Below are 12,204 nucleotides of genomic sequence, written 5' to 3' on the forward strand. Positions count from 1 at the left end.
GTGGAGTTAATGGTGCTCCGGCCTGCCTCAGGTGCTCAGTACTCACCTCCGCCTCCCTGCACTTCTGGGTTCACTGTGAAGTGCAGGGAGACGGATCAGTGCTGATCCTGCCCCCTGGTTTAAAAAAAACAAAGTAAAATTAAAATCCCACCCCCCTTTACCCATTTTAATAAAAAATTAACCCCTTCCCTGCCAATTGATCACTGACTACAGTGATCAATTGGCAGGGATTACATTTTAATATGATCTCATTTTTTTTTTTAACCCCTGAGGGTTAATTCTTTTTTTTAACCCTCAGGGGTTAAATTTATTTTATTAATTAATTTAAATATTTTAAAATTATAAATTTAGCTAGCTGTGGAGGGTGGAAGTTAGTGGGGAATTGGGGGATTTAGTGTTAGGCTAACTAGGGGTTAACGTTAAAAAAAGTTTTAAAATAAGCTTTAAAAAGTTAAAAAAATTAAGTGAAAAAAGTTTTAATAACGTTTAAGTAAAAAAATAAAAAAAATAAACCCTTTACCCAGTCCAAATAAAAATTAACCCCTTCCCTGCCAGTCGATCACTGCCTACAGTGATCAAAATACAGATCACAGTATTATACTGTGATCTAATTTTTTTTAACCCCTGACGATTAACTTTTATTTATTTTTTAACCCTCAAGGGTTAAATTTATTTAATTAACTAATTTAAATATTGTATAATTAAATATTTTGCCAGCTGTGGTGGGTGGGAGTTATGGGAAAATGGGGAATTTACTGTTAGTGCTGCTTACTGCTAGTTAGGGGTTACGGTAAAACAAAAAGCTTAGAAAAATGTTAAATCTTTTACGAAAGTTTAGGAAACTTTAAAAAAATTAATAAGCAAAACAAAAGTTTAAAAATTAGTTTTAAAAAGTGAAAAAAGTTTTAAAAAGTAAAAAAATAAATTTAATAACGCTCATTACCACTACACCTTGTACAAGCTAGCGGAAAAATGATCCCACGCTAAGATTCAAAATATGCCTTTTGAAATACCCTGGGATGTCTTCTTTAAGAAATGGTATGGCTTTATGGGGTATTTGGATTATATAGCCTGGTAAAATACTCTAAAATGGAACATGGGCACAGCGTAAAAATGTAAAGTTTGAAAAAAAATGGAATGGCTGTGTCCCAAATGTGCCCCTCCTGGTACAAGCTAGCGGAAAAATGATCCCACGCTAAGGTTCAAAATATGCCTTTTGAAATACCCTGGGGTGTCTACTTTAAGAAATGGTAGGCCTTTGTGGGGTAGTTTGAATTTAAAACCTGCGAAGATGCTTGGAAATTGCACATAGGCCCAGCGTCAAAATTCAAAGTTCGGTAAAAACTGATATGGCTTGGTCTCCTATATGGCACTGTAGCTTCACGAAATAGTGCCAAAGACATTCATTGGGGGTGTCTTTTTACTCAGAAGACTTAGCTGAGCACATAGGCGTGCGCAGCCTATTGCATTAGGGTGTGCACCCTCAAGCACAAGCACACGCGGCGTATATATATATATATATATATATATATATATGTATATGTATGTATATATATATACACATATATACACACACACAAAGCTGTGTGTGTGCTGTGTGAGGGTGCTGTTAGTGTGATGTGTGTGTGCTGGTAGTGTACTATGTGGGTGAGGGTGTTTGTGTGTGCGTGCTTGTGAGGGTGCTGTGAATGTACTGTGTGTCAGGGTGCTGTTTGTGTGTGTGTGTGTGTGTGCACTTGTGAGGGTGCTGTAAATGTACTGTGTGTCAGGGTGCTGTTTGTGTGTGTGTGTGTGTGTGTGCACTTGTGAGGGTGCTGTAAATGTACTGTGTGTCAGGGTGCTGTTTGTGTGTGAGGGTACTGGTAGTGTTTTGTGTGTGTGTGTTTGTTAGGGTCCTGTTTGTGCTGTATGTGTGTGTGGGTGCTGTATGTGTGTGTGGGTGCTGTATGTGTGTGGGTGCTGTGTGTCTGTGGGTGCTGTATGTGTGTAGGTGCTGTATGTCTGTGGGTGCTGTGTGTGCTGTGTATGTCTGTGGGTGTGCTGTGTATGTCTGTGGGTGTGCTGTGTATGTCTGTGGGGGTGCTGTGTATGTCTGTGGGTGCTGTGTATGTCTGTGGGTGCTGTGTGTGGGTGCTGTGTATGTCTGTGGGTGCTGTGTGTGTCTGTGGGTGCTGTGTATGTCTGTGGGTGCTGTGTATGTCTGTGGGTGCTGTGTGTGTCTGTGGGTGCTGTGTATGTCTGTGGGTGCTGTGTGTGGGTGCTGTGTATGTCTGTGGGTGCTGTGTGTGTCTGTGGGTGCTGTGTGTGTCTGTGGGTGCTGTGTGTGTCTGTGGGTGCTGTGTGTGTCTGTGGGTGCTGTGTATGTCTGTGGGTGCTGTGTATGTCTGTGGGTGCTGTGTATGTGTGTGTATGTGTGTGCTGTGTATGTGTGTATGTGTGTGGGTGATTGTGGGGGGTGGAGGTGGGGGTACATTACTAAATATCCCCCCTCCCTTCTTACTTTATGTGGGGAGGGGGGATTCTTACTCCTTGTCCCTGGTGGTCCAGTGGAGGTGGAGGCAGAGCAGTTATCCCCCCTCCCTTCTTACCTTATGCCTGGGAGGGGGGATCCTGCTGCTGCTGCCATCCCTGGTGGTCCAGAGGAGAGTGAACTCGAGCCCCGCAGGGCTAGAGTTCACTCACGCGAGATCTGAGCGTTGCCGCGGCAACGCTCAGATCTCGCGAGAGGAACCCGGCGGAGCTGCAGGCAATAGCTCCCCGGGTCCTCTCCTGCCTCCCTCACTGCCTGTGAGCCGGTGAGGGGAGGCTGAGAGCAGAGCCGGCGCTCGGATAGCGCCGGCTCTGCATGAGCCGGCAGGGGAGATCCTGAGATCTCCCCTGCCGGTCTCAATGCATAGGCGTGCCGCGGGGATTAGGGTGTGCCCAGGCACACCCGGCACACCCCGTGCGCACGCCTATGGCTGAGCATAATTTGGGGGTTTTGAACTAAGTGGCACATATGACATATACAAAATGCCCAGCAAAAATGCAATCCGTATGTAAAAAAATGCCCAAAATTATTTTTTACCACATACTTTGGCATATATTGGTGGAAAAATGGGGGCATGCTAAGGCACAATATGCACCTAATGAGATACCTTGGAGTGTCTACTTTTACAAATGGTAGGCCTTTGTGGGGGGTTTTTGAACAGTCAAACTACTATAATACCCCAAATGGAAGCATAGGCTCATTAAATCCGTCTCTCAAAATTCGACTGTGAATACTGAAAAGGACAGGTCTCCTATATGGCACTGTATCTTCACAAAATAGTGCCAAAGACATACAATGGGGGTGTCATTTTACTCAGCAGATGTAACTGAATACAAAATAAAACGTTGTACAGGAATAGCACACACCAGCTTTACAAAATACACATGCAAAGTTCTTTGTTATAAGTTTGTGTGCCAAAACCCCCCAAAAAACACAATTTTACTCCAATATTTAGCAGAGATTGGCGGTGAAATGGCTACGTAGAAAGTGTCAAAAAAACCTTAGGTAAATAGCCTGTGGTGTCTACTTTATTTAAATATATACTTTTGTGTGGCAATTTTGTTTTCTTTTATGGCTATTAAGCTTACAAGACAAGCATACCAAATTCTAAAATCGCTCCACATTAAAAGTTTATTTTAGTCCTTGTGCTTTGTGACCTGTAACTACCAAAAAAAAAAAAAAAATCCCAGACACATTATATATTCTGTAAATCAGAACAACTAAATGAATTTATTTTGAATTACTTTCCTTAACCTGCACTAATTGAGCACACATTATTATTGCAAAAACTGTAAAAAAAAAATCAAAATGTTTCATTTTTTTGCATTTTTCTGTATTTTTTAATAATAAATAAGCATTTATGTATATATATATATATATATATATATATATATATATATATATATGTTACATCAAATTAAAGCCCTTTCTCTCCTTTAAAAAACGGTATATAATATGCGTCGGTGCAATAAATTAGTAAAATGCAAATTGCAGTTGAACGCAAACAGCAAAAAATGCAAAAAATGCCGTTGTCATTAAGTGAAAGACAAGCTTCCGAAGCTCTGTCCTTAAGAGGTTAAATACCCACATCATGAAATTCAGCTTCAGAAATTACTTCTCAACCCTGCAGTTTTAAAAATCCTCATGACAGCTAGAGATTCTCCCTCCCATCCCCCATGTCATGTAAACACTCGTGTGGCCTCTATTCCTATATACAAAGCAACAATGAATCCACAGGAAGAAGAAAACCCACACATTCACTGCACATTCACACATTCAGTTTAACTCTTCCACTGCCACATTAATGATGACAAACAAGCAATCCTTATGGCTGCCTGTTGAATATCTTGTCCACAGACACTGGGAGGGTGCCGTACTCCATGCAGAGGACAAGGAGCTACAGTGTTGGGGAATGTCCATAGGCGGAGCAGTATTTGGCAGGACTGCCTTCTCTCTACCGTAATGAATGACAATAACTAGCAGCACAGAGTGATCTCCTCCACATTCAACCAGTCGATCACAAACCTGTTAGGATTTAGGAAAACCTTAAAAGGGAATTAATACAAGGAGGAATCATGAGTAACGAATATGATGTGATTGTCATCGGTGGAGGCATTTCAGGTTTGGCATTTCAATGCTTATTTATTTAGCTCTCACTGTTTCAGTGCATAGAAGAAATTGAGCAACAATGTATCCCCCCTCCCCCCCCCCCCCCCCCCCCAATAGCTCCAGTGGTTTGTATCTGGGACTGTGAAGAATGCTTTGCCATTAAACTGTCAGTGGGAACAGTCCACACCCATTGCAGTGAAAGTGCCAATAAATATGGGCATTGACACGTGATTGCAGGGGCTGATGTAAAAGTTCTTATTTTGCAGTCCAGAATGTGGAAGGTTAATTTAGAATGCAAGTCAGCTAGAAAGGTCAACATATGGGTTTAAGTCACAAGTAAACTTTCAGAATTGGCTTGCAACTTAAATTAATGGAGAAATATTTGTGTGTAAAACAAGGGTAGCCTTAGTGATTCTCCAACTGGAATAGATTCTTTGCAAAGTTAGCAATTTCAGTTTTGCAACTACCTCATGTTAGTCCCTCATTTCTGCTGGGCATCCTTGTGCATATCAATTAATACGTTTGTCAAAGTTCATTTGCATTGCAGCCTAGATGTGTTAGCCTTTCTACTGCCTATGTTAACCCCTCATTCACCCAAAGGCTGTCCATAGTATCCTTTCAATTTACCCTTGTGCGTCTACTCGTCTACAACCCTCCTTTTAACCACTGCACTACCCATATTATTTTCTCCTTTTACCCCCAAAATTTGATTGTTGTGCAGCCCTGCTTTGAAATCATGTATTCTGCACACCATCTTCTCTTTTACCCCTGATATTCCATTCTAAATCAGCCCTGAAATTTAAACTCTGCACAATAATAATATTTAACCAGGACAGACACATTCAGGTTACTCTGGTTTCCAAGTGCATCCAGGGGATGTTACTTTTTCCCAACTTAATATTACATATTTTATCTACCTCAGAAGGATGAAGGACTGAGTCAACCTTGCCAGGATTTGAACCTGCGAACCCCAAGGGTTGAACAGATTCTACTGATAATGCATTATTATCCCACTCCATTTTATCTTTTCATTTTACCCCTCATTTTCCAGTGCCATGCAGACCTACTTTGCACTTGTATTTTACCAATTAGAATTTGTTCCAGAGCAGTTGTTCACCCCTGATTTACCCATAATAGCCTCTCACCCTCCCCATTGTCTACTGTAAGCCAGTTACCTGTCCTGGTCATGCATGCATTAACCCCTCCCTGGCAATTACCTCACATCCTCTCTCTATATAGGGCCGCAACCCAACATTATGCCCAAGTCCATTGTTTTCCTGCTATGCAGTCATTATCCAAGTATGCCCATTGATCAATAATAAATACATTTGCTGAACCTACTGTATGTAATTCTACCTTTTCAGATGAATTAACATATTGTTTGAGAGACCCTGGCCTGATAGCTCTATTCAATACTATTATTGTGAAACTAGTATTACTTTTAGAGTCGATATTGTGCCAACATTTTCCACAGCACTTTATAATTAAACAGTTGGGTATTTAACAGCGAGTAATTGACAGACAGAAAATATATAGACAGACACAAGATAGAAAGTTACTAGGCGCTTCTAAAATAATGACTATGCGATTCCAAATATTTATAGGTGGCACAAAGTGCTCCCCTAGAACTCAAATATAATAATACAACAAAATAAGTACCAAATGTACACCAAAGTGCCACACACAATTAGAATACTTCGGTAAATGAGGTAGAAATCTTAAAGACCAATACAGGACCTAAAGGAAAACTATAAAACAGACATAGTGTAAAACTGTTACAAAAATCTGTAGGATAGTATATACAGGTAGGACCAAACTCACATGGTGCAGAGTCGGACAAGGCTCTGTATAAATAGCCCAGGGGTGCCTACTCAAATAAGTTTACAAGTTTGGAGGAAGAGAAGGGGTAATGAGTCGTGAGAGGAAAAGCATACAAAATAACATCAAGAATGGACCAATGCAACAAGCTTAAAGGACCACTCTATTGCCAGGAAAACATACTCGTTTTCCTGGCACTAGAGTGCCCTGAGGGTGCCCCCACCCTCAGGGACCCCCTCCCGCCCGGCTCTGGAAAGGGGAAAGGGGTAAAAACTTACCTTTTTCCAGCGGTGGGCGGAGAGCTCTCCTCCTCCGATCCTCCTCTTCTCCTCCCCGTCGGCTGAATGCGCACGCACGGCAAGAGCTGTGATTTTCACAGTGAGAATCACGCAAGTGCCTCTAGCGGCTGTCAGTGAGACAGCCACTAGAGGAAATAGGGGAAGGCTTAACCCATTCACAAACATAGCAGTTTCTCTGAAACTGCTATGTTTATGAAAAAATGGGTTAACCCTAGAAAGACCTGGCACCCAGACCACTTCATTAAGCTGAAGTGGTCTGGGTGCCTAGAGTGGTCCTTTAACCTTCTGCTAGCTTGACCAGCCATTTTATTTACATATTTTGATGAAATTACATATCTCATAGACGCTTGGAAGATTTAACAAAAATGGAAAGCTGTGATTGGCTAAAAGGTTTTAGCAACATTCTTGTATTGCGGGTTCAATGCAGATGCTAATCTTTAGTATTTGTTGTAAATACAGTGGCTTCAAAGGCTTCTTACTTTCCGTTATTAACATATTTGCCACGTTGGTGGAATTCATCTTCTGGTATGTTGAAAATTGTGTAGTACAGAAAACCATGCCCATATGAACTTCATTTGTCAACTACTGAAATTGACCCTTTCCAACTAGGATTAAAGCTCTGTTAAATAATAAAAAAAAAAAAATAGAATTTAAATCTGTGGTGTGCATAATTAAGAATCCCTTTATTTTAAATATGTCCCTGTCAGTTCTTTTGTTTTCTCCAAAGGTGTTCTATTTTAAAATGTCACTCACCACTACATTTTCTGTGCTGGGCAGTGGGAGATTCTTATTTGGGAGGCAAGATTGGCCATCAGTTACAAGGGTAATGGGTGTGTGTTAAGGAGGAGGCAAACAGCTCTTGTGAAGAAGGACGTGTGTGCAATCACTTTAGTGAGAAGATAGTCAATGGCCTTGAATAGTACCTTTACACCTGCCCTCCACCCCTCCTTTTATTTATCTGCTGTCCTTGTAAGCCATCACTGACACTTCACTGTGCACATACACATACAGTGACTCAGCCAGCATGCTTTATCACTATACAAGTGTTTCAGAGCTGTGTGTATGCGTTTGTGTGTGTCTGAAGCAGCTTCTTGTAGGCAGTCGCATATCTAAAGAAAGTGAGGTCCATAACCAATGAATGTCTGGCAAACATTTTTATTCTCTAAGCATGGGGTGGCCTTCTAACACATATTAGGGGAACACAATGAAATAATACAGACAGCAAGTGGTGGTGGATCACTAACTGAGAATTAACTTTATAGTTGGATAAATGTATGGACTACTTAAACGTATTGTTTTCATTCAACGTTCAAATTGGATACACCTGTTGTGTAATTTAGGGTTATGGGGTGTACCCCATCTGGTACAGAACTCCAGCTCTCATGTTATTTTACTTACTGCAAACATGGCAAAGCATCATCATTTTACAACAACTATGCATCCACTTTCTGGCCACCCCTGGTCGTTCAACAGTCAAGTCATCTGTGATAAGATTAACCCCTTAAGTACACATGACATGTGTGACATGTCATGATTCCCTTTTATTCCAGATGTTTGGTCCTTAAGGGGTTAAGGAGAGGGGCTTCACAACTAGAATCTGCTTACTATTGTGCATGAGCCTCGGAGAGCCTTCAGAAGTAAATACCTTCTAGTTAAATAGCTCCTTTATTTACACCACACAATAAAAATAACATAGGGCTTATAAACTAAACTGTAGTAATCTGAAATCCAAATGCTAAAATGTAACCAAAAATGGCCAAGCTGTGATTACCGCCCGTGGTGATTCATCCATTGATACATTTAGGGAAGCACCCCGTCAGATTATCGTCATAAAAATATATATCTATTGTCAGTGGTAACGGTGTCAATTACTAATGCTGTTGATGTTAAATTTCAAATTTCCATTATAAATGGTAAACATATAGCATTGTAGTGCTTCAGTGTCCTCTCCCCGTCTTGCACTGTAGCACAAACAGGCTTACCGATAATGAATTATAATTGTTTGGATAAGCTGCTGAAGGCAGATATGTGTAGAATTTAGGTTGTTGTTTTTTTTGTTCAGTCAGAGAAACCATAGCCCTGCATAGTATGCCCCTCTAGATGATTTTTAAAGGTGCCCCAGTGTATTCAAGTTCAATAGTCTTAAAATCCAGTGGAAAAACTATTACTAATAATGAAGCTTTAAAAATATTGTGCTTTACAAATACCACAACAAAGTGACATTTATTTTAAATGGACTCTATAGGCACCCAGACCACTTTATGTCAATTAAGTGTTTTTTGGGCCACGACTCCCACCAGTTTACTCTGCAGCTAAAAACATTGCTGGTCTGCAGGAATGACAATGTTTTCATTGCAAGGTTAATCTGTCTCTAGTAGGTGTCATACTGCCAGAGTCCTAAAAGTGGGGCTCTTTAGAGATGGGTGAGAAAGTGAGAGGCAAGTAATGTCTATTTATTAATTAAATACATTTTTAACATGTTGCCCTATGACAAAAGAGAAACAGGAGCAGTTCACCATAACCTGTGCCTTGTTACAGTGCTTATAGTGTATGTAAATTGAAAAGTCTGGATTCTCCTCGTAGATAGAGGCACCCAGACATACTGGGGAGAATTATCAAAGTGCCTTTTCTCAAAAGGGGTGCAGAAATGTAAATGGGGAGCAGTTACCAATGGAATGTCCCTGCTAGTTTCCATTGTGGTAGGCCAGCTTCTAATAAAATTTAGACCAGTGTTTCTCAATATTTTTTTTAGTAGACGTACCCCTGGATATCTGTGTATGTTTGTGAAAAGGAGTGTGCATGAGTGGGGGACGAGAGGCAGGTTTGTGGGAGAAGGCTGTGTGTTTCAGTCTACCCACTAATTTTCCTTCAGAAAAAAATATATGTGTAGATTATATTTTATTTCATTGCTTCTTTATTGCAGGGATGTACTCTATTACCCCTGCTGATTTGATAGGAACTATTTATGTGGTTATTCAGGGGCCAGAGCATGTGCCTGCACCTCTTGTTGGTACAGAGCTTTGTAAATGCTCCTTTCTGGTCCTGGCATGCTGTGATGAGTGTTGCCATGGTAACCTGGAAGTGCTCTGATTCATTCTCCTGAGCACTGGGACTGTGAGTAAACTGGCATTACCGCAGCACCTGCAGGAGGTGCAAACTATATCACTCCCTCTTTATAATTAGGCAGCTCTTGCCATGGCAACCTACCGTCTCCTGGTGAAGCACAGGACCATGTCCACATAACCCTTGCCAATAGTGCATGTATCCCCTAGAGTTGAGAAATTTGGGCGTTAGACTGCTTTTTAGAAAGGATCACTGTGATAAATCTCCCCCTCTAAGTTGTATAGACAAAACAAGAAGAGGGTTTGCAAAAACTATTTTTAAAACAAGCCCACAGGAAACTGAAGTTTTCTATTTTCAGTATGTAGCTAGTTGAGATGCAGAACACAGAAGAAGATAAACACAAGTCATTTTTTTGGGCTGATAGGATAAGTCTCCATCTGTTTATGTAATGAGGTATTCAATGTTTTCTTCCATCCATATATCTTTAGATTTGGTACAATGACACTTTCCATGCCAGAGATTAATAATGACATAATCTACAGTAGAATGTTCTAATGGAAATGTAGTGCAGATAAAGGAAGCAACAGAAACAATTTAAAAGCACTGTACTAGAAAGCTTTGTAATGTGTTTTATCTTTAAATTACCTTTTACTTTAACTGTTTAAGGTCTGAGTTGTCATAACAAAGCTACTCACTTTTATTGTCATTGGCTTATATTTAAAATGTTTGCCTACTCCACTAAAAATAACTTGAAACTATCACAATATGTCTGTCTGTCATAAGAATCTACTCAAAAACATATATGCTAAGAAGATTGTCCATTCACCCAGAAAATCTTACAAACATACACCAACTTTTTTTATTTCGGTGAAACCACAACACACTTAGTAATCAACGGTTCCTAAGTTTTCCTGTGTGATTTCGATTATTTTCTTTTTGGCATAGCTTTTGAGTCACATCAATTAGGAAATAATGTTTTGGTTTGACTATGTGTTGACGGGAAAACATCAATCTGCATGTAGAATCTGAAATGTAGAATATACACTATACTGCAATTAGTATACTGTATAATAAATTGCTAAAACAAACATTTAGAAAGGTTAATGTTTATTTAACCCCTTAAGGACCAAACTTCTGGAATAAAAGGGAATCATGACATGTCACACATGTCATGTTTCCTTAAGGGGTTAAAGGGACACTATAGTCACCAGAGCTACTATAGCTTAATGTAGTGGTTCTGGTGTCTATAGCCAGTTCCTGCAGGCTGAGCACAGTAAACTCAGCCTTTTCAGAGAAATGGCAGTGTTTACATTGCTGTATTGGAACATCTCTAGTGGCAGTTACTCAAACACTTACTAGAGGTGCTTTCTATCTCAGTGCTGCACAGTGCAGTATCTACATTCAGTGTTCAAATGCTCTGCATGAAGATGTTGAACACTTCCCATAGAAATGCATCTCTATGGGGAGACTGATGATTTCAGCCATGAAAGCAGATCCAACCGTGGCGAGACCAGCGCAACGTTGGAGAAAAGGTAAGTTTAACCCCTTAAGGACCAAACTTCTGGAATAAAAGGGAATCATGACGTGTCACACACGTCATGTGTCCTTAAGGGGTTAAAGGACCACTATAGTGCCAGGAAAACAAACTCGTTTTCCTGGCACTATAGGGTCTTTAGGTCCCCCCCACCCTCAGGGTCCCACTCCCGCTGGGCTGAAGGGAGAGGAAGGGGTTAAACACTTACGTTTCACCACCGGGCTCTCTCGGCGCTGGAGAACTCTCCTCCCTCTTCCGACGTCAGCGCTGAATTGAGCTGAAGTGGTCTAGGTGCCTATAGTGGTCCTTTAAACACCTTTCCCATGCAATCTAAGGGGAGGCTGGAGACCTAAATAGTTAAACACTATTGTGTCAGGAATACGTTTGTATTTCTGACACTATAGTGTTCCTTTAAATTAAAAGAAAACATAATAAACAGAGAAATGTCAATGATTTTTGTTTTAAAAAGTAATGCATGGATTTATACCAGAATATGTAACCGTAGTGCACTCAGAAAAACTGGAACACTCTTCAAATCTAAATGAAAATAATACATTTCCTGGGTATTTTGAAAGAGTTGCTTATGATTGGGGTCTGTGCATTTTAATACTGAAGAGTTCTTGCTTATGAATGACTTGCTGGTACCATGTGATCAATTAGGATGCCCATTTACACAGGTAATGCACTTTTCAATGTGCTCATGTTCATTTAGGCAGTAAGTTGTATACCCATTTCAACACTGCTTTTACCATGTTTTCCCAATTTGGATATACATTCTGGTTAAACTACAACATTATTACAATGTAATCTTTTAATATCCATTTTAAAATTAAACTTGACATGCAAGCTCT

The 12,204-nt window shown here is 40.3% G+C and overlaps 1 protein-coding gene across 1 annotated transcript in view; it reads left to right on the plus strand.

The window, feature by feature from the left end:
- The first annotated feature begins 4,449 nt into the window (after nt 1-4,449).
- The window catches only part of LOC134606766 (amine oxidase [flavin-containing] A-like), a 105,502-nt gene continuing 97,747 nt past the window's right edge, over nt 4,450-12,204 (plus strand). Inside the window, exon 1 of the mRNA XM_063450142.1 lies at nt 4,450-4,651. Coding sequence (XP_063306212.1) covers nt 4,606-4,651 — 46 coding nt within the window. The 5' untranslated portion in view covers nt 4,450-4,605. The remainder of the gene's footprint in view (nt 4,652-12,204) is intronic.

This window comes from Pelobates fuscus, chromosome 1 (assembly GCF_036172605.1).
Source record: "Pelobates fuscus isolate aPelFus1 chromosome 1, aPelFus1.pri, whole genome shotgun sequence".
NCBI lineage: Eukaryota > Metazoa > Chordata > Amphibia > Anura > Pelobatidae > Pelobates > Pelobates fuscus.